We start from the raw sequence: 26,375 nt of genomic DNA, 5'->3' as shown, positions 1-26,375 counted from the left end.
TCTTGCAGCTTTCTCTGCTCTCTTGTCCCAGTGCTGAGCCCCTTGACTTGGATTACCCGAGCTCGGGGATTGGGCCTTTGATCCACAGGCCTTGGAGCCGAGGTGAGTCCGTCCTTTGGCAATAAAATAAAGATTCCGCATTAATTAATCTTTTGCATTAATTTACAGGTTTATCATTAATCTTTTGCAGTAATTTAAAGATTCCGCATTAATTAATCTTTTGCATTAATTTACAGGTTTATCATTAATCTTTTGCAGTAATTTAAAGATTCCGCATTAATTAATCTTTTGCAATAATTTAAGATTCCGCATTAATTAATCTTTTGCAGTAATTAATCTTTTGCAGTAATTTAAACATTCCGCATTAATTAATCTTTTGCAATAATTTAAAGATTCTGCATTAATTAATCTTTTGCATTAATTCAATATTCTGCATTAATTAATCTTTTGCAGTAATTTAAACATTCTGCATTAATTAATCTTTTGCATTAATTTAAGATTCCGCATTAATTAATCTTTTGCAGTAATTAATCTTTTGCAGTAATTTAAACATTCCGCATTAATTAATCTTTTGCAATAATTTAAAGATTCTGCATTAATTAATCTTTTGTAGTAATTTAAAGATTCCGCATTAATTAATCTTTTGCATTAATTTACAGTTTCCGCATTATTTAATCTTTTGCATTAATCTAAAGGTCCCATGCCTTTGTTCCCTCTAGACTTGACTATCCTAACATTCTTCAGGCTGGCCTCCCACATTCTACCCTCAGTAAACTTGACCTCATCCCAAACTCCTGCTGCTCCCGTGTCCGAACTCGCCCCCAGTCCCGTTAACCCATCGGCCCCTGTGCTCGCTGAGCCACACTGGCTCCCCGTCCGGCATCGCCTCGATTTTAAAATTCACATCCTCGTTTTCAAATCCCTCCGCAGCCCTTGCCTCCCCTCCCTGTCTCTGTAACCTCCTCCAGCCCCTACCACCCTCCCTATCTCTGTAACCTCCTCCAGCCCCTACAACCCTCCCTATCTCAGTAACCTCCTCCAGCCCCTACAACCCTCCCTATCTCTGTAACCTCCTCCAGCCCCTACAACCCTCCCTATCTCTGTAACCTCCTCCAGCCCCTACAACCCTCCCTATCTCTGTAACCTCCTCCAGCCCCTACAACCCTCCCTATCTCTGTAACCTCCTCCAGTCCCTACAACCCACCCTATCACGATAACCTCCTCCAGCCCCTACAACCCTCCCTATCTCTGTAACCTCCTCCAGCCCCCACCACCCTCCCTATCTCTGTAACCTCCTCCAGCCCCCTACAACCCTCCCTATCTCTAACCTCCTCCAGCCCCTACAACCCTCCCTCTCTCTGAAACCTCCTCCAGCCCCTACAACCCTCCCTACCTCTATAACCTCCTCCAGCCCCTACCACCCTCCCTATCTCTGTAACCTCCTCCAGCTCCTACAACCCTCCCTATCACTGTAACCTCCTCCAGCCTTACAACCCTCCCTATCTCTGTAACCTCCTCCAGCCCCGACCACCCTCCCTATCTCTGTAACCTCCTCCAGCCCCTACAACCCTCCCTAGCTCTGTAACCTCCTCCAGCCCCTACAACCCTCCCTATCTCTATAACCTCCTCCAGCTCCTACAACCCTCCCTATCACTGTAACCTCCTCCAGCCCTACAACCCTCCCTATCTCTGTAACCTCCTCCAGCTCCGACCACCCTCCCTATCTCTGTAACCTCCTCCAGCTCCGACCACCCTCACTATCTCTGTAACCTCCTCCAGCCTCTACAACCCTCCCTATCTCTGTAACCTCCAGCTCCTACAACCCTCCCTATCACTGTAACCTCCTCCAGCTCCGACCACCCACACTATCTCTGTAACCTCCTCCAGCCTCTACAACCCTCCCTATCTCTGTAACCTCCAGCCCCTACAACCCTCCCTATCGCTGTAACCTCCTCCAGCCTCTACAACCCTCCCTATCTCTGTAACCTCCAGCCCCTACAACCCTCCCTATCTCTGTAACCTCCTCCAGCCCCTACAACCCTCCCTATCTCTGTAACCTCCTCCAGCCCCCACCACCCTCCCTATCTCTGTAACCTCCTCCAGCCCCCTACCACCCTCCCTATCTCTGTAACCTCCTCCAGCCCCTACCACCCTCCCTATCTCTGTAACCTCCTCCAGCCCCTACCATAGAAACATAGAAGATAGGAGCAGGAGTAGGCCATTCGGCCCTTCGAGCCTGCTCCGCCATTCAATGAGATCATGGCTGATCATCCAAATTCAGTACCCTGTCCCTGCCTTCTCCCCATATCCCTTGATCCCTTTAGCCTCAAGAAATATATCCAACTCTTTCTTGAATATATTTAATGAATTGGCCTCTACTGCCTTCTGTGGTAGAGAATTCCACAGGCTCACCACTCTCTGGGTGAAGAAATTCCTCCTCATTTCTGTCCTAAATGGCTTACCCCTTATCCTTAGACTGTGATCCCTGGTTCTGGACTCCCCCGCCATCAGAAACATCCTTTCTGCATCTAGTCTGTCCAGACCTGACAGAATTTTATAGGTTTCGATGAGATCCCCTCTCATTCTTCTAAACTCCAGTGAATATAATCCCAATCGACACAATCTCTCCTCATACGTCATTCCTGCCATCCCAGGTATCAGTCTGGTGAATCTTCACTGCACTCTCTCCATGGCAAGAAGATCCTTCCTCAGATAAGGCGACCAAAACTGCACACAATACTCGAGGTGTGGTCTCACCAAGGCCCTGTACAACTGCAGCAAGACATCCTTGTTCCTGTACTCGAATCCTCTCGCTACGAAGGCCAACATACCATTTGCCTTCTTAACCGCCTGCTGCACCTGCATGCTTACCTTCAGCGACTGGTGCACAAGGACACCCAGGTATCGTTGCACTTCCCCTTCTCCCAATCTATTGCCGTTCAGATAATAATCTGCCTTCCTGTTTTTGCCACCAAAGTGGATAACCTCGCATTTATCCACATTATACTGCATCTGCCATGCATCTGCCCAATCACCCAACCTGTCCAAATCATACTGGAGTTTCTCGGCATCCTCCTCACAGCACACACGCCCACCCAGCTTTGTGTCGTCTGTAAACTTGGAGATATTACATCTAGTTCCCTCGTCTAGATCATTACTATATATTGTGAATAGCTGGGGTCCTAGCACCGATCCCTGCGGTACCCCACTAGTCACTGCCGGCCACTCGGAAAAAGACCCGTTTATTCCAACACTTTGCTTCCTGTCTGCCAACCAGTTCTCTATCGAAGTCATTACCTTGCCCCCAATCCCATGTGCTTTAACTTTACACGCTAATCTCTTATGCAGGACCTTATCGAAAGCCTTCTGAAAGTCCAAAGCCATTTAGGACAGAGATGAGGAGGAATTTCTTCACCCAGAGAGTGGTGAACCTGTGGAATTCTCTACCACAGAAGGCTGTAGAGGCCAATTCATTAAATATATTCAAGAAGGAGTTGGATATATTTCTTAAGGCTAAAGGGATCAAGGGATATGGGGAGAAGGCAGGGACAGGGTACTAAATTTGGATGATCAGCCATGATCTCATTGAATGGCGGAGCAGGCTCGAGGGGCCGAATGGCCTACTCCTGCTCCTATAGTCTGTTTCTATTTAAAGCTTCTAATTGGTAAGCCCTACCAAGAGCCGGGACAGGCGCGATGGGCCGAATGGCCTCCTTCCGTGCTGTATCATTCTGCGGATCCCGGTGAGTGCGACGCCTGCAATTCTCACGTCCGCCACAGGATGGAGCTCACGCCCCATGAAACAGCGTGTCAACGCCACTGTGATTTACCGGCGCATGTGTGTGTGTGTCTTGAAATGTCACACTTGGCATAGACTCCAAGAGAGGCCGTCCATACCACCTCTTATTGACCCGAGCTCTCGCACCGACTTGACAGTTCCCTTGCGGCGATTAGTCTCTCGCTGACCCGAGATGTGCCTCGCAGCGATTGGTCTCTAACTGACTCGGTGGCCTTCCTCGCGGCGATTAGTCTCTCATTGACCCAAGGTGTACCGTGCAGCAATTCGTCTCCAACCGACTCGACGGTGCACCTTGCGACACTTGCTCTCTACCTGACCCGAGGAGGTGCCTGGCAACGGTAAGTAACCGGACCTTCCAATCTTAAAGGGGTGACACGGGCCCCTCCCCCCACCCCAACCACCCTTGCCTGAGCAGCAGAATAATGCATTGTGCTTGTTACTACAATTTAGAAAGAGAAGCAAGCTGCGAAACCGGGAGATTGAAAACCTTTCCACCTTCTATTTTGACACTTTTTTTCCCTATCCTTTTGTTTCCCCCCCCCCGCCACAGATGTTCCTGGGATGGACGCGATTGGCCGCTGGCGTCTTCCGCAGGCCCCCCGCCAGGCGGGTGCGGGGGGTCCAGGGGCTGGCGGGGAGCTCCCCTCGGCCGCACTACGATGTGTTGGTGGTAGGAGGAGGGCACGCAGGGACGGAGGCGGCAGCAGCAGCGGCCCGGGTGGGCGCCGAGACCCTCCTGATCACGCAGAAGGCAGGGACGATCGGTACGGTGCTTTGCGTCCGGTGGGGGGGCAGTTCGGCCGTGGGGGGAGGGGGCGGGGTGGGGGTGTTCGACCGCTCGCGATTCCTGCCGCCACCGGTTACGTTCACTTCCATTTTGTTTTTGTTCGGAGGGTGACGGATTTTAGAGTCATAGAGTCATACAGCACAGAAAGAGGCCCTTCGGCCCATTGTGTCCGTGCCGGCCATCAAGCCCTGTCTATTCTAATCCCATTTTCCAGCACTTGGTCCATAGCCTTGTATGCTATGGCGTTTCAAGTGCTCATCCAAATGCTTCTTGAATGTTGTGAGGGTTCCTGCCTCTACCACCCTTTCAGGCATTGAGTTCCACATTCCAACCACCCTCTGGGTGAAAAAGTTCTTCCTCAAATCCCCTCTAAACCTCCTGCCCCTTACCTTGAAACTATGCCCCCTGGTTATTGACCCCTCTACTAAAGGGGAAAAGTTCCTTTCTATCTACCCTATCTATGCCCCTCATAATCTTGTACACCTCAATCAGGTCCCCCCTCAGCCTTCTCTGCTCTAAGGAAAACAACCCCAGCCTGTCCAGTCTCTCTTCATAGCTGAGGCGCTCCAGCCAGGTAACATCCTGGTGAATCTCCTCTGCACCCTCTCCAATGTAATCACATCCCTTCCTATAGTGTGGCGACCAGAACTGCACACAGTATTCCAGCTGTGGCCTAACTAGCGTTTTGTACAGCTCCATCATAACCTCCCTGCTCTTATATTCTATGCCTCTGCTAATGAAGGCAAGTATCCCATATGCCTTTTTAACCACCTTATCTACCTGTCCTGCTGCCTTCAGGGATCTATGTACATGCACACCAAGGTCCCTCTGATCCTCTGTCCTTCCTAGGGTCCTACCATTCATTGTGTATTCCCTTGCCTTGTTAGTCCTCCCAAAATGCACCACCTCACACTTTTCAGGGTTAAATTCCATTTGCAACTGTTCTGCCCATCTAACCAACCCATCGATATCGTCCTGTAGCCTGAGGCTTCCCTACTCGCTATTTACCACTCCACCAATTTTCGTGTCATGTGCGAACTTACTGATCATACCTCCTACATTCATATCTAAATCATTAATGTACACTACAAGCAGCAAGGGACCCAGCACTGATCCCTGCGGTACACCACTGGACACAGGCTTCCAGTCACAAAAACAACCTTCGACCATCACCCTCTGCCTCCTGCCACTAAGCCAATTTTGGATCTAATGTGCCAAATTGCCCTGGATCCCATGGGCTCTTACCTTCTTGACCAGTCTCCCATGCGGGACTTTGTCAAAAGCCTTACTGAAGACCATGTAGACTGCATCAACTGCACTACCCTCATCCACACACCTAGTCACCCCCTCAAAAAATTAAATCAGATTGGTTAGACATGATCTCCCCCTGACAAAGCCATACTGACTATCCCTGATTAATCCTTGCCTCTCCAAGTGGAGACTAATTCTGTCCCTCAGAATTTTTTCCAATAATTTCCCTACCACTGATGTTAAGCTCACTGGCCTGTAATTCCCTGGTTTATCCCTACTACCCTTCTTGAATAGTAACAATAATAATCATCAACTTTTATTGTCATTGTTAGTGCACAGGTGCAGTACAACGAAATGTAGGCTTGCGGCTCCCGAGAGTGTACATTTAGATTAAGACATTTAAACATTCAACATTCCTTTGGCTTGTAATACATTAACATAAACATAACCATAATAAAGTGCATTGGCAGATGTGCATGCTTTAGAGTTTATTTGTGGAGTTCAGTAGGATGACAGCCCTGGGGAAGAAGCTGTTCCTAAATCTGGTCGTTCGGGTGCGAATGCATCTGTAGCGTCTCCCAGATGGCAGGAGGGCGAACAGACTGTGGCTGGGGTGGGTAGGGTCTTTGATGATGGTCCGTGACCTCCGTAAACAGCGTTTCTGGTATATGTGCTCTATGGTCGGTAGCCGGGTGCCGGTAATGCGTTGGGCAGTTTTGACTACCCGCTGCAGGGCTTTCCGGTCATAGTAGCTACAGCTGCCATACCATACTGTGATACAGTTTGTCAGGATGCTCTCTATAGTGCAGCGGTAAAAGTTAGAGAGGATCAGGGGTGACAGGTTACATCCCTTCAGCCTCCTTAGGAAATATAGGCGCTGCTGGGCCTTCTTCACCAGAGAGGAGGTGTTGAGGGACCAGGAGAGGTCTTCCGTGATGTGGACTCCGAGGAACTTAAAGCTGTCCACCCTTTCCACCACAGCCCCATGGTACTACGTTAGCTGTCCTCCAGTCCTCTGGCACCTCCCCTGTGGCCAGAGAGGTTCCTTAGGAAGAGGAGGAGGCCGTTCAGCCCTTCTACGTGTTTGAACAACATCAGCTTGCGTTTATACAACACCTGAACGGTGGCATAGTGGTTAGCACTGTTGCCTCACAGCGCCAGAGACCCGGGTTCGAATCCGGCTTCGGGCGACTGTCTGTGTGGAGTTTGCACATTCTCCCCGTGTTTGCGTGGGTTTTCTCCGGGTGCTCTGGTTTCCTCCTGATGCACTATCAATTGCTACAAAAGACTGGAGATTGAGAAAGTAATAAACAGGCTTTTATTACCAAAGAACAGAGCATGCCTCTTGTGGTTGCCTGGTATCCAAAAGGGCTGGAGGCTTCTGAGCAGCGACCTTTATACCCAGCCATGAGGGTGGAGCCAGGGGCGGAGTCAGCTGAGGCATGCACAGACAAGTACAACAATATGCAAGAGTGAACAACAGTACTAACAGTGAACAACAATACTAACAACAGTGGTTTACCACATTCACCCCTTGTTTAGAATTGAGTCCGGCGGGGTGAAGTGCACTAAAAATTCGTGTACTGAAGTCTATCAGGAGGCCTTGTAAGCCGTCCTGAGCGTCGCAGCAGCGGCGGTGATGGTGCAGCATCCAATGGTGAACCCGGTGTCTCGTTCAGAGGAGGTGTAGCAGGTGGCGGACCCTGGGGCTGCTGCATGCCGTCTACAGGGGTCAGAGCATGGGTAATGGGAGGTAGCGATGGTGGTCTCTCAGAGGCACCCGAAGGTGCGAGGTCTCGTGCGGGGACTGTGTCCTGGGGGTAGGCAGGAGTAGCGGTGGGTGGCGAAGAGGGTGTTTCAGGAGCACCTGCAGGTGCGAGGTCTCGAATGGAGACTGTGTCCTCCCGCCCGTCCGGGTACACCACGTAAGCATACTGCGGGTTGGCGTGGAGGAGGCTCACCCTCTCGACCAGGGGGTCCGCCTTATGGGTCCTCACGTGCTTCCGCAGTAGGACGGGACCTGGAGAAGTCAGCCATGTTGGTAGCGAAATCCCCGACGTGGACTTCCTGGGGAAGGAGAACATTCTCTCGTGAGGAGTGGCATTGGTGGGTGTACAGAGCAGCGACCGAATGGAATGGAGCGCCGCAGGGAGGACCTCCTGCCAGCGGGAGGTCGGAAGGCCCTTAGATTTTAAGTTTAAAAGGACTGCCTTCCAGACTGTCGCATTCTCCCTTTCCACCTGGCCGTTACCCCGGGGGTTGTAGCTGGTGGTCCTGCTTGTAGCAATGCCTCTCGCGAGCAGGTACTGCCGAAGTTCGTCGCTCATAAAAGATGAGCCCCTGTCGCTATGGATATAGCTAGGGAAACCGAACAAGGCGAAGAGGTCATTCAGACATTTAATGACCGTGGTACTGGTCATGTCCGAGCAAGGGATGGCAAACGGGAAACGGGAGTACTCATCAATTATATTGAGGAAGTACACATTGCGGTCAGAGGAGGGGAGGGGCCCTTTAAAATCGATGCTCAGCCGCTCGAAGGGGCGCGTGGCTTTGATCAGGCTCGCTCTGTCTGGCCTATAAAAATGCGGCTTGCACTCGGCACAGATCTGGCAGTTCCTGGTCATGGTCCTGACCTCCTCGATGGAGTAGGGCAGGTTACGGGATTTGATAAAATGGAAGAACCTGGTGACCCCCGGGTGGCAGAGGTCATTGTGGAGGGTCTGTAGCCTATCAACCTGCGCGTTGGCGCACGTACCACGTGATAGGGCATCTGGGGGCTCATTGAGTTTCCCGGGCCGGTACAAGATATCGTAATTGTAGGTGGAGAGTTCGATTCTCCACCTTAAGATCTTGTCATTCTTGATTTTGCCCCGCTGCTTATTATGAAACATAAAAGCCACTGAACGCTGGTCAGTGAGCAGGGTAAATCGTTTTCCGGCCAGGTAATGCCGCCAATGTCGCACGGCTTCCACAATGGCCTGGGCCTCCTTTTCGACAGAGGAGTGTCGAATCTCGGGGCCCTGGAGGGTCCTTGAGAAAAAGGCCACGGGTCTCCCCGCCTGGTTAAGGGTTGCAGCTAGGGCAAAGTCGGATGCGTCGCTCTCCACTTGAAAAGGAAGGGACTCATCCACAGCGTGCATTGTGGCCTTCGCAATGTCTCCTTTTATGAGAGTGAAGGCTGCACAGGCCTCTGCTGTCAGGGGGAAGGAGGCGGACTTGATGAGGGGTCGGGCTTTATCCGCATAGTTGGGCACCCACTGAGCATAGTAAGAGAAAAACCCCAGGCATCTCTTCAGTGCTTTCTGGCAGTGGGGGAGGGGGAGCTCCATAAGGGGGCGCATTCTATCGGGGTCTGGGCCGATGACTCCGTTCTCCACTACGCAGCCAAGAATAGCGAGGCGCGTAGTACGAAACATACATTTGTCTTTGTTGTATGTGAGATTCAGCCGCTGGGCCGTCCGGAGGAATTTCTCTAGATTAACGTCGTGGTCCTGCTGGTCGTGGCCGCAGATGGTGACGTTGTCTAGATATGGGAAAGTGGCCTGGAGCGCGTTCTGGTCAACCATCCGGTCCATCTCCCGTTGGAAGACAGAAACTCCGTTGGTGACGCCGAAGGGAACTCTGAGAAAGTGATAGAGCCGACCGTCAGCTTCAAAAGCTGTGTACTGGCGGTCCTCAGCCCTGATGGGGAGCTGGTGGTATGCCGACTTCAGATCAATCGTCGAGAACACCCGGTATTGTGCTATCTGATTGACCATGTCAGATATGCGGGGGAGTGGGTATGCATCTAGTTGGGTGTAGCGATTGATCGTCTGGCTGTAGTCAATAACTAGGCGCTGTTTTTCGCCAGTCTTCACTACCACCACTTGTGCTCGCCATGGGCTGGTGCTACTTTCAATAATCCCTTCCTTCAGGAGTCTCGCTACCTCGGATTTAATGAAGCTCCTATCCCCAACACTGTAACGCCTGCTTTTGGTAGCGATGGGCTTACAGTCGCGGGTGAGGTTAGCGAACAAGGAGGGGGGGGGGACTTTAAGGGTGGAGAGGCTGCAAATGGTGCACGGCGGGCGATTTAAAAGCTGCTGGCTGCAGACTGTGAGTGGGGGGAGGGGTCCGTCATACGCTAATGTGACACTCTTAAGGTGGCACTGAAAATCCAACCCCAGTAGAACGGCAGCGCAGAGATGGGGCAGGACCAGAAGTTTAAAATTTTTGTATTCTGTGCCCCTTACTGAAAGGGTCACTACACAGTAGCCACCGACGTCCGCTGACTGGGCTTTGGAAGCCAAAGAGATCCGATGGCGCGTCGGCAGGACCGGGAGAGAGTAACTGCGCACCGTGTCGGGGTGGATAAAGCTCTCCGTGCTCCCGCTGTCAAAAAGGCAGGTAGTGGCGCGGCCGTTTACCGTAATATCCATCATGGACCTGGACAGTTGATGAGGGAGAGATTGGTCCAGCGTCACGGAGGCCAGCGTATGGTCGAGCGAGTCGATGTGGTCGTCAGATGAGGCGGTGGTTGAGTCCGGCTCCCCCGTGGTTGAAGTCGGAGGCGTCCAAGATGGCGGACAAAATGGCGGCGCCCACGGTCCCGATCCCCACGCGGCTGGGGGAGCCCAAGATGGCGGACAAGATGGCGGACAAGATGGCTGCGCCCACGGTTCGCACGCAGCGCTGCTGGCGTTAGCGGTCTTCCCTTTGCAGGCGCTAACGTAGTGACCTTTCTTCCCGCAGCCGGAGCAGGTAGCATTCTTCGCGGGGCAGCGTGCTCTAGGGTGTTTAGCTTGGCCACAAAAATAGCATTTTTGTGCCTTGGACATCGCTGCAGCAGTCGGAGGTGGCGGTCCCATGGCCCAAGATTGCGGCGTCCACGGCGCGGGGCGATGAGGGGAGAAAGCGTCCATATTTCTGTGGGCCGCGTCGAGCGAGAGCGCGAGGGACACTGCCTTTGTCAGGTCTATTTCACCCTTCTCCAGCAGCCTCTGCCGGGAGTAGTCGGACCTTAGACCCGCAACGAAAGCGTCTCGTATCAATCCCTCCGCATGTGCCGCGGCCGATACTTCCTTGCAGTCGCAGCCGCGTCCGAGTACCCGCAGTGCCCGTAGGAAGGCTTCCACCGATTCCCCGGGCTGCTGTCTGCGAGATCTTAAAAGGTGCCTGGCATAGACCGTGTTAACCGGGCGTGCATACTGCCCTTTCAGTAGGTCGATAGCCGCCGCGTAGGTCGTCGCATCTTGGATTAAAGTATAGACTTGGTGGCTCACCTTCGAGGCCAGGATTTTCAGTTTATTTTCATCAAGAGTCACGGTCGAGGCTTCCAGATACGCCTCAAAGCAACGCAGCCATTGTGCGAATTTAGTCGACGAACCCGCTTCTTGGGGGTCTAGGTCCAGGCATGTTGGTCTGAGGGCTCGCAGCAGCGCCTGCTGCTCAGCGTTTTGCGCCATCGGTTGATCAGCATCCGCAGCCAACATTTAACTTTGGTAATAAAATTGATGCACTATCAATTGCTACAAAAGACTGGAGATTGAGAAAGTAATAAACAGGCTTTTATTACCAAAGAACAGAGCATGCCTCTTGTGGTTGCCTGGTATCCAAAAGGGCTGGAGGCTTCTGAGCAGCGACCTTTATACCCAGCCATGAGGGTGGAGCCAGGGGCGGAGTCAGCTGAGGCATGCACAGACAAGTACAACAATATGCAAGAGTGAACAACAGTACTAACAGTGAACAACAATACTAACAACAGTGGTTTACCACACCTCCCACAGTCCAAAGATGTGTGGGTTAGGCTGATTGGCTATGATAAATTGACCCTTAGCGTTAGGGGGATTAAATACGTGGGGTTACAAGGATAGGGTGGGATATGTGTTGGTGCAGGGGTTACGGGGATCGGGTGGGATATGTGTCGGTGCAGGCTCGATGGGCCGAAATGGCCTCTATCTGCACTTCTGTGATTCTGTGAACGTCTTATTTATTTAATCGCGGGATGTGGGCGACGCTGTCAAGGCCGGCATTTATTGCCCATCCCTAATGGTCCTTGAGAAGGTGGTGGTGAGCCGCCTATTCCGAGGGCGGTTAAGATTCAACCACATTGCTGTGGGTCTGGAGTCACATATCGGCCAGACCGGGTAAGGGCGGTAGATTTCCTTCCCTAATGGACATGAGTGAACCCGATGGGTTTTTACGACCATCCGGTAGTATCATGGTTACCATTACTGATGCTAGGTTTTTATTTAATAAACTGATTTTAAATTTCCCAGCTGCTGTGGTTAGATTTGAATTCACGTCCCCGGATTGTTAGTCCAAGGCTTTGGATTACTAGCCCAGTGACATTAACACTACGCTACCGTACCCTGTAAATTATCGATCAAATTTGATAGGAAGCGTAAATCAGACCAAAATTTGACACCGAGCCACATAAGGGTAAATTAGGGACGGGCGACCAAAAGCTGGGTCAAAGAGGTCGGTTTTAAGGAGCGTCTTAAAGGAGGGGAGAGAGGCGGAGAGGTTTAGGGAGGTAATTCCAGTGCTCGGGGCCCCAGGCGGCTGAAGGCACGGCGCCAATGGTGGAGCGATGGAAATCAGGGGGATGCGCAAGTGGCCAGAATTGGAGGAGCGCAGAGATCTGGGAGAGTTGTAGGGGCTGGAGGAGGTTACAGAGATAGGGAGGGTTGTAGGGGCTGGAGGAGGTTACAGAGATAGGGAGGGTGGTAGGGGCTGGAGGAGGTTACAGAGATAGGGAGGGTGTGTAGGGGCTGGAGGAGGTTACAGAGATAGGGAGAGTTGTAGGGGCTGGAGGAGGTTACAGAGATAGGGAGGGTTGTAGGGGCTGGAGGAGGTTACAGAGATAGGGAGGGTTGTAGGGGGCTGGAGGAGGTTACAGAGATAGGGAGGGTTGTAGGGGCTGGAGGAGGTTACAGAGATAGGGAGGGTTGTAGGGGCTGGAGGAGGTTACAGAGATAGGGAGGGTTGTAGGGGCTGGAGGAGGTTACAGAGATAGGGAGGGTTGTAGGGGCTGCAGGAGGTTACAGAGATAGGGAGGGGTGTAGGGGCTGGAGGAGGTTACAGAGATAGGGAGGGTTGTAGGGGCTGGAGGAGGTTACAGAGATAGGGAGGGTGGTAGGGGCCTGGAGGAGGTTACAGAGATAGGGAGGGTTGTAGGGGCTGGAGGAGGTTACAGAGATAGGGAGGGTGGTAGGGGCTCGAGGAGGTTACAGAGATAGGGAGGGTTGTAGGGGCTGGAGGAGGTTACAGAGATAGGGAGGGGTGTAGGGGCTGGAGGAGGTTACAGAGAAAGGGAGGGTTGTAGGGGCTGGAGGAGGTTACAGAGATTGGGAGAGTTGTAGGGGCTGGAGGAGGTTACAGAGATAGGGAGGGTTGTAGGGGGCTGGAGGAGGTTACTGAGATAGGGAGGGTGGTAGGGGCTGGAGGAGGTTACAGAGATAGGGAGGGTTGTAGGGCTGGAGGAGGTTACAGAGATAGGAGGGTTGTAGGACTGGAGGAGGTTACAGAGATACGGAGGGTTGTAGGGGCTGGAGGAGGTTACAGAGATAGGGAGGGTTGTAGGGGCTGGAGGAGGTTACTGAGATAGGGAGGGCGGTAGAGGCTGGAGGAGGTTACAGAGATAGGGAGGGTTGTAGGGGCTGGAGGAGGTTACAGAGATAGGGAGGGATGTAGGGGCTGGAGGAGGTTACAGAGATAGGGAGGGTTGTAGGGGCTGGAGGAGGTTACAGAGATAGGGAGGGTTGTAGGGGGCTGGAGGAGGTTACAGAGATAGGGAGGGTTGTAGGGCTGGAGGAGGTTACAGAGAAGGGAGGGTTGTAGGGGCTGGAGGAGGTTACAGAGATAGGGAGGGTTGTAGGGGCTGGAGGAGGTTACAGAGATAGGGAGGGGGGCGAGGAGGCGGCAGAGGGATTTGAAGACGAGGATGAGAATTTTAAAATCGAGGTGTTGCAGAGGGAGGCAGTGTCGGTCAGCGAGCACAGTGGGGGCGATGGGTGAATGGGACTCGGTGCGAGTTAGGACACGGGGGGCAGAGTGTTGGATGAGCTGATGGCTACGGAGGGTGGAATGTGGGAGTGAGTGGCGGGCAGAGTGAGACAGGGAGGCGGAGAGATGGAGAGAGAGAAACAGGCTGAGAGGGAGAGACGGAGAGAGAGAGACAGAGAGGGAGAGACAGAGAGGGAGGGAGAGACAGAGACAGAGGGAGGGGGGAGAGATGGAGGGAGAGAGAGACGGAGAATGAGAGAGCGAGACGGAGGGAGAGAGACGGAGAGAGAGAGACGGGGAGGAGAGACGGGGAGAGAGACGGGGAGAGAGACGGGGAGAGAGACGGAGAGAGAGGGAGAGAGCGAGACGGAGGGAGAGAGCGAGACGGAGGAGAGAACGAGACGGAGGGAGAGAGCGAGACGGAGGGAGAGAGCGAGACGGAGGGAGAGAGACGGAGAGAGAGGGAGAGAGCGAGACGGAGGGAGAGAACGAGACGGAGGGGAGAGAGCGAGACGGAGAGGGAGAGACGGAGAGAGAGAGACAGAGGGAGAGACGGGAGAGGGAGGGAGAGACGGAGACAGAGACAGAGGGAGGGGGGGAGAGAGACGGAGAATGAGAGAGCGAGACGGAGGGAGAGAGACGGAGAGAGAGGGAGAGAGCGAGACGGAGGGAGAGAGCGAGACGGAGGGAGAGAGCGAGACGGAGGGAGAGAACGAGACGGAGGGAGAGAGCGAGACGGAGAGGGAGAGGGAGAGACGGAGAGAGAGAGACAGAGAGGGAGAGATGGAGAGGGAGGGAGAGACAGAGACAGAGGGAGGGGGGGAGAGAGACGGAGAATGAGAGAGCGAGACGGAGGGAGAGAGACGGAGAGAGAGGGAGAGAGCGAGACGGAGGGAGAGAGCGAGACAGAGAGAGAGAGACGGAGTGACGGAGTGAGAGATCCAGACAGAGAGAGAGAAATGCCCGGTATAACTGCAGCAACACCTCCTTACTTTTATACTCCAACCTCCTGTGAGGCTCTCTCCTTCCTCTGCTCCCTGCAGGTGAGCTGTCGTGTAACCCCTCCTTCGGGGGTGTGGGCAAAGGGCACCTGATGCGTGAGGTAGATGCGCTGGACGGTCTGTGTGCTCGAAATCTGTGATCAATCCGGCATCCACTTCCGAGTCCTGAATAGGAGGAAAGGGCCAGCGGTCTGGGGTCTCCGAGCTCAGGTGGACAGGAAGCTTTACAAACGTCACATGCAGGTACAGCACGGGGTTAGATGCAGAGTAAAGCTCCCTCTACACCGTCCATCAAACACTCCCAGGACAGGTACAGCACGGGGTTAGATACAGAGTAAAGCTCCCTCTACACTGTCCCATCAAACACTCCCAGGACAGGTACAGCACAGGTTAGATACAGAGTAAAGCTCCCTCTACACTGTCCCATCAAACACTCCCAGGGCAGGTACAGCACAGGTTAGATACAGAGTAAAGCTCCCTCTACACTGTCCCATCAAACACTCCCAGGGCAGGTACAGCACTGGTTAGATACAGAGTAAAGCTCCCTCTACACTGTCCCATCAAACACTCCCAGGGCAGGTACAGCACGGGTTAGATACAGAGTAAAGCTCCCTCTACACTGTCCCATCAAACACTCCCAGGGCAGGTACAGCATGGGTTAGATACAGAGTAAAGCTCCCTCTACACTGTCCCATCAAACACTCCCAGGGCAGGTACAGCACGGGTTAGATACAGAGTAAAGCTCCCTCTACACTGTCCCATCAAACACTCCCAGGGCAGGTACAGCACGGGTTAGATACAGAGTAAAGCTCCCTCTACACTGTCCCATCAAACACTCCCAGGGCAGGTACAGCACGGGTTAGATACAGAGTAAAGCTCCCTCTGCACTGTCCCATCAAACACTCCCAGGGCAGGCACACCACGGGTTAGATACAGAGTAAAGCTCCCTCTACACTGTCCCATCAAACACTCCCAGGGCAGGTACAGCACGGGTTAGATACAGAGTAAAGCTCCCTCGACACTGTCCCATCAAACACTCCCCGGGCAGGTACAGCACAGATTAGATACAGAGTAAAGCTCCCTCGACACTGTCCCATCAAACACTCCCAGGGCAGGTACAGCATGGGTTAGATACAGAGTAAAGCTCCCTCTACACTGTCCCATCAAACACTCCCAGGAACTGCGCCCCACAGACAGAGCAGGGAAGGTCCAGGCTCTGCCCTCGGCCTGTGTTGAGTGAGATGACGGCTGGGTGTGGGACTGACTCTGTCCGGGTTCCTGCCCCTGATCCCAGTGACACAGGCCGGTCGGGTGCTTCCCCACATAGTCGAATATCGCGCCGTGCGATCGCCTGGGTGGAAGGTGCGTTTGGAGTCGGTGCAATCCGCCCGCCCAGCGGGCCCCCTCTGAGCGACATGGGGCGGTGGGGAACGGGGTTAACGGTGGTCTTTCACCCTCTGCTGGGTCAGATACCCGGACCCCCGCAGCGCTTCTGTTTTTCTCTGCTCCTCCTCTTGGTCCCGTGTTTCCCGCAGGTTGAAATTGGCAGCGTTCCGGGTCTGAGCGTGCGAGAGGCGTCTGTCGAGGATCTGCTGATCACTGAGTCTGATCCTTCCAGGCCGGGGAGCTGGAGGGTGCGAGGGGTGTTACTGGGTAAGTGAGAGCGCGGGAGAGAGAACGAGAGAGCGAGAGAGACAGAGAGCGAGGCAGACAGAGAGCGAGAGCGAGGCAGACAGAGAGCGAGAGCGAGGCAGACAGAGAGCGAGAGCGAGGCAGACAGAGAGCGAGAGAGACAGAGAGCGAGAGAGACAGAGAGCGAGAGAGACAGAGAGCGAGAGAGACAGAGAGCGAGAGAGACAGAGAGCGAGAGAGACAGAGAGCGAGAGAGACAGAGAGCGAGAGAGACAGAGAGCGAGAGAGACAGAGAGCGAGAGAGACAGAGAGCGAGAGAGACAGAGAGCGAGAGAGACAGAGAGCGAGAGAGACAGAGAGCGAGAGAGACAGAGAGCGAGAGAGACAGAGAGCGAGAGAGACAGAGAGCGAGAGAGACAGAGAGCGAGAGAGACAGAGAGCCAGAGAGCCAGAGAGCCAGAGAGCCAGAGTGACAGAGAGCCAGAGAGCGAGAGAGCCAGAGAGCGAGAGAGCCAGAGAGCGAGAGAGCCAGAGAGCGAGAGAGCCAGAGAGCGAGAGAGCCAGAGAGCGAGAGAGCGAGAGAGCCAGAGAGCCAGAGAGCCAGAGAGCCAGAGAGCGAGAGAGCGAGAGAGCGAGAGAGCGAGAGAGCGAGAGAGCCAGAGAGCCAGAGAGCGAGAGAGCGAGAGAGCGAGAGAGCGAGAGAGCCAGAGAGCCAGAGAGCGAGAGAGCGAGAGAGCGAGAGAGCCAGAGAGCGAGAGAGCCAGAGAGCGAGAGAGCCAGAGAGCGAGAGAGCCAGAGAGCCAGAGAGCCAGAGAGCCAGAGAGCGAGAGAGCCAGAGAGCCAGAGAGCCAGAGAGCGAGAGAGCGAGAGAGCGAGAGAGCCAGAGAGCGAGAGAGCCAGAGAGCGAGAGAGCCAGAGAGCGAGAGAGCCAGAGAGCGAGAGAGCCAGAGAGCGAGAGAGCCAGAGAGCGAGAGAGCCAGAGAGCCAGAGAGCGAGAGAGCCAGAGAGCGAGAGAGACAGAGAGCGAGAGAGCGAGAGAGCCAGAGAGCGAGAGAGCCAGAGAGCGAGAGAGCGAGAGAGCGAGAGAGCGAGAGAGCGAGAGAGCCAGAGAGCGAGAGAGCCAGAGAGCGAGAGAGCCAGAGAGCGAGAGAGCCAGAGAGCGAGAGAGCCAGAGAGCGAGAGAGCCAGAGAGCGAGAGAGCCAGAGAGCGAGAGAGCGAGAGAGACAGAGAGCGAGAGAGCGAGAGAGACAGAGAGCGAGAGAGACAGAGAGAGACAGAGAGCGAGAGAGACAGAGAGCGAGAGAGACAGAGAGCGAGAGAGACAGAGAGCGAGAGAGACAGAGAGCGAGAGAGACAGAGAGCGAGAGAGACAGAGAGCGAGAGAGACAGAGAGCGAGAGAGACAGAGAGCGAGAGAGACAGAGAGCGAGAGAGACAGAGAGCGAGAGAGACAGAGAGCGAGAGAGACAGAGAGCGAGAGAGACAGAGAGCGAGAGAGACAGAGAGCGAGAGAGAGACAGAGAGCGAGAGAGAGACAGAGCGCGAGAGAGACAGAGAGCGAGAGAGACAGAGAGCGAGAGAGCGAGAGAGACAGAGAGCGAGAGAGACAGAGAGCGAGAGAGACAGAGAGCGAGAGAGACAGAGAGCGAGAGAGACAGAGAGCGAGGCAGGGAGGGAGGGAGCGAGGCAGGGAGGGAGGGAGCGAGGCAGGGAGGGAGGGAGCGAGACAGAGAGAGAGAGAGCGAGACAGAGAGAGCGAGACAGAGAGAGAGAGAGAGAGAGAGAGAGAGAGAGCGAGAGAGAGAGCGACAGAGAGAGAGAGAGAGCGAGACAGAGAGAGACAGAGAGCGAGAGAGACAGAGAGCGAGACAGGGAGGGAGGGAGCGAGGCAGGGAGGGAGGGAGCGAGACAGAGAGAGAGAGAGCGAGACAGAGAGAGCGAGAAAGAGAGAGAGAGAGCGAGACAGAGAGAGAGAGAGAGAGAGAGCGAGAGAGAGAGCGACAGAGAGAGAGAGAGAGCGAGACAGAGAGAGAGAGGGAGCGAGAGAGAGCGAGCGAGACAGACAGAGAGGGAGAGTGAGAGACAGAGAGCACGCTGGAGAGAGAGAGACTGAGACACAGCGAGAGAGCGAGAGCAGGATGCGAGGGTTATTTCCTCACCGGTAACCTTCTGTTCTCAGGGGACGGAACCAGCGTCGAAGCATCGTGCGTTGTCATAACAACCGGGACGTTCCTGCGAGGGGTCATCGGGATCGGCCTCGACCTTCGACCTGCCGGGCGTCTGGGTGACGACCCCTCAGTCGGCCTCGCCCTGACCCTGGAGAGGTTAGGGTTCAGGGTCGGGAGACTGAAAACAGGTAAAAAGGGAACGATTCAGACCCGTCTGGGACTGCACGGCCCGTCTGTCTGTCTCAGTGTCAGCCCCTGTACAGCCCGTGTGTGTGTGTGTGTCAGTGTCGGCTCCTGTACAGCCCGTGTGTGTGTGTGTGTCAGTGTCGGCTCCTGTACGGTCAGTGTGTGTGTCTCAGTGTCGGCTCCTGTACGGTCAGTGTGTGTGTCTCAGTGTCAGCTCCTGTACGGTCAGTGTGTGTGTCTCAGTGTCAGCTCCTGTACGGTCAGTGTGTGTGTCTCAGTGTCGGCTCCTGTACGGTCAGTGTGTGTGTCTCAGTGTCAGCTCCTGTACGGTCAGTGTGTGTGTCTCAGTGTCAGCTCCTGTACGGTCAGTGTGTGTCTCAGTGTCAGCTCCTGTACGGTCAGTGTGTGTGTCTCAGTGTCAGCTCCTGTACGGTCATTGTGTGTGTCTCAGTGTCGGCTCCTGTACGGTCAGTGTGTGTGTCTCAGTGTCAGCTCCTGTACGGTCAGTGTGTGTGTCTCAGTGTCAGCTCCTGTACGGTCAGTGTGTGTGTCAGTGTCAGCTCCTGTACGGTCAGTGTGTGTGTCTCAGTGTCAGCTCCTGTACGGTCAGTGTGTGTGTCTCAGTGTCAGCTCCTGTACGGTCAGTGTGTGTGTCTCAGTGTCGGCTCCTGTACGGTCAGTGTGTGTGTCTCAGTGTCAGCTCCTGTACGGTCAGTGTGTGTGTCTCAGTGTCAGCTCCTGTACGGTCAGTGTGTGTGTCTCAGTGTCAGCTCCTGTACGGTCAGTGTGTGTGTCTCAGTGTCAGCTCCTGTACGGTCAGTGTGTGTGTCTCAGTGTCAGCTCCTGTACGGTCAGTGTGTGTGTCTCAGTGTCAGCTCCTGTACGGTCAGTGTGTGTGTCTCAGTGTCAGCTCCTGTACGGTCAGTGTGTGTGTCTCAGTGTCAGCTCCTGTACGGTCAGTGTGTGTGTCTCAGTGTCGGCTCCTGTACGGTCAGTGTGTGTGTCTCAGTGTCAGCTCCTGTACGGTCAGTGTGTGTGTGTCTCAGTGTCAGCTCCTGTACGGTCAGTGTGTGTGTCTCAGTGTCAGCTCCTGTACGGTCAGTGTGTGTGTCTCAGTGTCAGCTCCTGTACGGTCAGTGTGTGTGTCTCAGTGTCAGCTCCTGTATGGTCAGTGTGTGTCTCAGTGTCAGCTCCGGTACGGTCAGTGTGTGTGTCTCAGTGTCAGCTCCTGTACGGTCAGTGTGTATGTCTCAGTAGCAGCTCCTGTACGGTCAGTGTGTGTGTCTCAGTGTCAGCTCCTGTACGGTCAGTGTGTATGTCTCAGTGTCAGCTCCTGTACGGTCAGTGTGTGTGTCTCAGTGTCAGCTCCTGTATGGTCAGTGTGTGTCTCAGTGTCAGCTCCGGTACGGTCAGTGTGTGTGTCTCAGTGTCAGCTCCTGTACGGTCAGTGTGTGTGTCTCAGTGTCAGCTCCTCTACGGTCAGTGTGTGTGTCTCAGTGTCAGCTCCTGTACGGTCAGTGTGTGTGTCTCAGTGTCAGCTCCTGTACGGTCAGTGTGTGTGTCTCAGTGTCAGCTCCTGTACGGTCAGTGTGTGTGTCTCAGTGTCGGCTCCTGTACGGTCAGTGTGTGTGTCTCAGTGTCGGCTCCTGTACGGTCAGTGTGTGTGTCTCAGTGTCTGCTCCTGTACGGTCAGTGTGTGTGTCTCAGTGTCAGCTCCTGTACGGTCAGTGTGTGTGTCTCAGTGTCAGCTCCTGTACGGTCAGTGTGTGTCTCTCAGTGTCAGCTCCTGTACGGTCAGTGTGTGTGTCTCAGTGTCAGCTCCTGTACGGTCAGTGTGTGTGTCTCAGTGTCAGCTCCTGTACGGTCAGTGTGTGTGTCTCAGTGTCAGCTCCTGTACGGTCAGTGTGTGTGTCTCAGTGTCAGCTCCTGTACGGTCAGTGTGTGTGTCTCAGTGTCGGCTCCTGTACGGTCAGTGTGTGTGTCTCAGTGTCGGCTCCTGTACGGTCAGTGTGTGTGTCTCAGTGTCAGCTCCTGTACGGTCAGTGTGTGTGTCTCAGTGTCAGCTCCTGTACGGTCAGTGTGTGTGTCTCAGTGTCAGCTCCTGTACGGTCAGTGTGTGTGTCTCAGTGTCAGCTCCTGTACGGTCAGTGTGTGTGTCTCAGTGTCAGCTCCTGTACGGTCAGTGTGTGTGTCTCAGTGTCGGCTCCTGTACGGTCAGTGTGTGTGTCTCAGTGTCAGCTCCTGTACGGTCAGTGTGTGTGTCTCAGTGTCAGCTCCTGTACGGTCAGTGTGTGTGTCTCAGTGTCGGCTCCTGTACGGTCAGTGTGTGTGTCTCAGTGTCAGCTCCTGTACGGTCAGTGTGTGTGTGTCTCAGTGTCAGCTCCTGTACGGTCAGTGTGTGTGTCTCAGTGTCAGCTCCTGTACGGTCAGTGTGTGTGTCTCAGTGTCGGCTCCTGTACGGTCAGTGTGTGTGTCTCAGTGTCAGCTCCTGTACGGTCAGTGTGTGTGTCTCAGTGTCAGCTCCTGTACGGTCAGTGTGTGTGTCTCAGTGTCGGCTCCTGTACGGTCAGTGTGTGTGTCTCAGTGTCAGCTCCTGTACGGTCAGTGTGTGTGTCTCAGTGTCAGCTCCTGTACGGTCAGTGTGTGTGTCTCAGTGTCAGCTCCTGTACGGTCAGTGTGTGTGTCTCAGTGTCAGCTCCTGTACGGTCAGTGTGTGTGTCTCAGTGTCAGCTCCTGTACGGTCAGTGTGTGTGTCTCAGTGTCAGCTCCTGTACGGTCAGTGTGTGTGTCTCAGTGTCAGCTCCTGTACGGTCAGTGTGTGTGTCTCAGTGTCAGCTCCTGTACGGTCAGTGTGTGTGTCTCAGTGTCAGCTCCTGTCTCACAGGCACACCACCAAGAATCGCCAAGGATTCCGTTGACTTCAAGGTGTTGGAGAGACACTCGGGTGACGAGCGACCCCTTCCGTTCAGTTTCCTGCACAACGAGGTCTGGATTAAGGTAGGTTTCGGGATGATTTGGCACAAATGTGTCGCACGGACAGTACTGAGGGAACGCCGCACTGTGGGAGGGGCAGTACTGAGGGAACGCCGCACTGTCGGAGGGGCAGTACTGAGGGAGCGCCGCACTGTCGGAGGGGCAGTACTGAGGGAACGCCGCACTGTGGGAGGGGCAGTACTGAGGGAACGCCGCACTGTCGGAGGGGCAGTACTGAGGGAGCGCCGCACTGTCGGAGGGGCAGTACTGAGGGAGCGCCGCACTGTCAGAGGGTCAGTACTGAGGAAACGCCGCACTGTCGGAGGGGCAGTACTGAGGAAACGCCGCACTGTCGGAGGGGCAGTACTGAGGAAACGCCGCACTGTCGGAGGGGCATTACTGAGGGAGCGCCGCACTGTCGGAGGGGCAGTACTGAGGGAGCGCCGCACTGTGGGAGGGGCAGTACTGAGGGAACGCCGCACTGTCGGAGGGTCAGTACTGAGGGAGCGCCGCACTGTCAGAGGGTCAGTACTGAGGAAACGCCGCACTGTCGGAGGGGCAGTACTGAGGAAACGCCGCACTGTCGGAGGGGCAGGACTGAGGAAACGCCGCACTGTCGGAGGGGCAGTACTGAGGGAGCGCCGCACTGTCGGAGGGGCAGTAGTGAGGGAGTGCCGCACTGTCGGAGGGGCAGTACTGATGGAACGCCGCACTGTCGGAGGGGCAGTACTGAGGGAGCGCTGCACTGTCGGATGGGCAGTACTGAGGGAGCGCCGCACTGTCGGAGGGGCAGTACCGAGGGAGTGCCGCACTGTCGGAGGGGCAGTACTGAGGGAGCGCCGCACTGTCGGAGGGGCTGTACCGAGGGAGCGCCGCACTGTCGGAGGGGCAGTACTGAGGGAGCGCCGCACTGTCGGAGGGGCAGTACTGAGGGAGCGCCGCACTGTCGGAGAGGCAGTACTGAGGGAGCGCCGCACTGTGTCGGAGGGGCAGTACTGAGGGAGCACCGCACTGTCGGAGGGGCAGTACTGAGGGAGCGCCGCACTGTCGGAGGGGCAGTACTGAGGGAGCGCCGCACTGTCGGAGGGGCAGTACAGAGGGAGCGCCGCACTGTCGGAGGGGCAGTACTGAGGGAGCGCCGCACTGTCGGAGGGGCAGTACTGAGGGAGCGCCGCACTGTCGGAGAGGCAGTACTGAGGGAGCGCCGCACTGTCGGAGGGGCAGTACTGAGGGAGCGCCGCACTGTCGGAGGGGCAGTACTGAGGGAGCGCTGCACTGTCGGAGGGGCAGTACTGAGGGAACGCCGCACTGTCGGAGGGGCAGTACTGAGGGAGCGCCGCACTGTCGGAGGGGCAGTACTGAGGGAGCGCCGCACTGTCGGAGGGGCAGTACTGAGGGAGCGCCGCACTGTCGGAGGGGCAGTACTGAGGGAGCGCCGCACTGTCGGAGGGGCAGTACTGAGGGAGCGCCGCACTGTCGGAGGGGCAGTACTGAGGGAGCGCCGCACTGTCGGAGGGGCAGTACTGAGGGAGTGCTGCACTGTCAGAGGGGCAGTACTGAGGGAGCACCGCACTGTCGGAGGGGCAGTACTGAGGGAGCGCCGCACTGTCGGAGGGGCAGTACTGAGGGAGCGCCACACTGTCGGAGGGGCAGTACTGAGGGAGCGCCACACTGTCGGAGGGGCAATACTGAGGGAGTGCTGCACTGTCGGAGGGGCAGTACTGAGGGAACGCCGCACTGTCGGAGGGGCGGTACTGAGGGAGCGCCGCACTGTCGGAGGGGCAGTACTGAGGGAGCGCTGCACTGTCGGAGGGGCAGTACTGAGGGAGCGCCGCACTGTCGGAGGGGCAGTACTGAGGGAGCGCCGCACTGTCGGAGGGGCAGTACTGAGGGAGCGCTGCACTGTCGGAGGGGCAGTACTGAGGGAGCGCCGCACTGTCGGAGGGGCAGTACTGAGGGAGCGCCGCACTGTCGGAGGGGCAGTACTGAGGGAGCGCCGCACTGTCGGAGGGGCAGTACTGAGGGAGCGCCGCACTGTCGGAGGGGCAGTACTGAGGGAGTGCCGCACTGTCAGAAGGGCAGTACTGAGGGAGCGCTGCACTGTTGGAGGGGCAGTATTGAGGGAGCGCTGCACTGTCGGAGGGTCAGTGCTGAGGGAGTGCCGCACTGTCAGAAGGGCAGTACTGAGGGAGTAATGCCGTCTCAGGTGGAATTTAAATATCCCACGACCACTATTGCTGTTTGTGGGATCTTGCTGTGCAAAATTTTGCTGCGTTTCCTCCATTACACCAGGAACCATCTTAGAAGCCTGGGGGTGGTGGTCATCTTGGGATCTGGGGGCGGCCATCTTGGGATCGGGGGGCGGCCATCTTGGGATCGGGGGGCGGCCATCTTGGGATCGGGGGGCGGCCATCTTGGGATCTGGGGCGGCCATCTTGCTCTTCCCCGCGGGTTGCTGCCTCCTGGATTTAGGGTCCGGGCCTTGCCTTGGGATTCGAGGCGATCGCGGAATCCACCCCTTCCCCCGTGCGACGGCCCCCTCGCTCTGTGTCTCCTGCTTTGTTGCCTGAAAATAATTATTAATAATTATGATAATCAGCCGGAAGAGCAGCTGCCCTGTCACCTGACCTACACCAGCCCCGCCGTCGAGAGGATCGTCCGCGACAACCTTCACCTCAACAGACACGTCCAGGAGACCACACGCGGACCCAGGTCAGTGCCAGGCCATTCCTCCCCTCCTCCTCCCCACACCTTCCCCCTCGCCTCCCCTCATCTCCCCTCCTCCCACCTTCCCTCCCTCCTCCCCTCCTCCCTCCCCTCCCCCCACCTTTCCTCCCTCCCCTCTCCCCTCCTCCTCTCACCTTCCTTCCCTCCTTCCTTCCCTCCTTCCCTCCCTCCTTCCCTCCCTCCCTCCTTCCCTCCCTCCCCTCTCCCCTCCTCCTCCCCCTCCTCCTCCCCCTCCTCCTCCCCCTCCTCCTCCCACGTTCCCTCCCTCCTCCCTCCCCTCTCCCCTCCTTCACCTCCCATCTTCCCTCCCTCTTCCCCTCCTCCTTCCCCTCTCCCCTCCTCCTCCTCTTCTCACCTTCCCTCCCTCCTCCCCTCCTCCCCTCCTCCCTCCCCTCCTCCCACCTTCCCCCTCTCCTCCTCTCCTCCTCACGCCTTCCCCCTCTCCTCCCCTCCTCCTCCTCAAACCTTCTGTAAAGTCCGCGCCTCAATAATACACGGACTTCGGGAGAACAGTTTAACAGGTACTTTACTGAACAGGAGGCAGCTTGAAACTGAAACTACAGAAGCCTGCTAGGGCCTTTTATACAGGGGTGGTCACTGCCGGTACTGCAGTCGAAGACCAGTTATTCCCTTAAAGGTACATACACAACAATTCCTCCCCTTTTACATAAACAGTACATAACATTCATTGAACAACTAAATAATAACTAATTACAATTACAATTTCCTCAGATATATATCCATCAACTGAAATAATCATTTATAAGTTCAGTCTTTGAGGAGGCTTCCTGATCAGGACTGGATAGCGCCTTTCTCGAGTATCCTGTTCTGGCGGTGGAGTCAATTCTGGCTCATTGTCATTGGTTGGTTCGTCAGCTTCCAATACCCCTGATTCTGAGGTAGACGCAATCTGTACTTCGGGCTCATTACCAGGTGCACATGCTCGTGGTACAGGTTTGGCTTGTTCCTGTGACTCTAGAATCTGGTCAGCATGGCGTCTCACGATGCTCTCTCCAACGTCCACTGTGTACATTAGTGGTCCCTGCTGTGTGCATATCGTGCCTGGCTGCCATTTTTCTGTTCGGTAGTCACGGGCCAAGACTGGTTGCCCTATCTTGAAGCTCCTGGTTGGCTTCTCATTTATGTGCTGGAACTGCTTATCCTCAACATCTCGTCTTATGTTTGGTTTGAGCAAATCCAAGCGACATCTTAGTCTCCGGTTGAAAAACAGTACGGCTGGAGTTTGGTTGGTTACTGCATGTGTCGCATTCCGGTAAGCAAACAGGAAGTTATCCACCTTGTGTTGCAGTGGTATGTCATCATTATACATTGCCCTTATGGCCTTTTTAAAGGTCTGAACAAACCTCTCAGCCAATCCATTTGTGGCTGGATGATATGGGGCAGATGTGTAATGTTTCACCCCATTATTCTTCAGGAACCTCCGGAAATCCTCAGACACAAACTGTGGGCCATTGTCGGAACAGATCTGTTCTGGTAACCCATTCCTGGCGAAGATGGTCCTTAGGACTGCAATAGTTTTCTCCGTGGTGGTGGAGGATATTTTAATGACCTCTGGCCATTTCGAATGGGCGTCCACGGCGATTAGAAACATTGAGTCCATAAATGGACCAGCGAAATCAATGTGTACCTGTTGCCATGGAGATGAGGGCCACTCCCATGGATGTAGCAGGGCCTGTGGTGGAGCGTTTTGGACCTTCTGGCATCCTGTGCATCTCTTGGTCATATCCTCGATTTCTTTATCGATTCCCGGCCACCACACAAACGCCCTGGCTAGGCTCTTCATTTTTACCCCTCCCAGATGACCCTCGTGAAGCTCATTGAGTACTCTATCTCTCAACTTGGGT

At 55.1% G+C, this 26,375-nt stretch overlaps 1 protein-coding gene across 1 annotated transcript; it reads left to right on the top strand.

Moving 5' to 3' along the window:
* mto1 (mitochondrial tRNA translation optimization 1) lies at window positions 1-24,495 on the top strand (the record flags this gene model as incomplete). The annotated part of the gene is given in 8 exon segments (XM_085981129.1): window positions 1-102; window positions 4,350-4,563; window positions 14,867-14,955; window positions 14,957-15,067; window positions 16,360-16,477; window positions 18,636-18,812; window positions 21,695-21,807; window positions 24,383-24,495. Coding segments are annotated over 7 exon segments (935 nt in total), but the record flags the coding sequence as incomplete, so codon positions are not given.
* Window positions 24,496-26,375: the final 1,880 nt, after the last annotated feature.

Source organism: Somniosus microcephalus, unplaced genomic scaffold, assembly GCF_052327205.1.
Source record: "Somniosus microcephalus isolate GS21.2 unplaced genomic scaffold, FLI_Smic_1.0 scaffold1301, whole genome shotgun sequence".
NCBI classification, from domain to species: domain Eukaryota; kingdom Metazoa; phylum Chordata; class Chondrichthyes; order Squaliformes; family Somniosidae; genus Somniosus; species Somniosus microcephalus.
The sequence above is the reverse complement of the archived record's forward strand: the minus strand, read 5'-3'. Positions and strand labels throughout refer to the sequence as shown.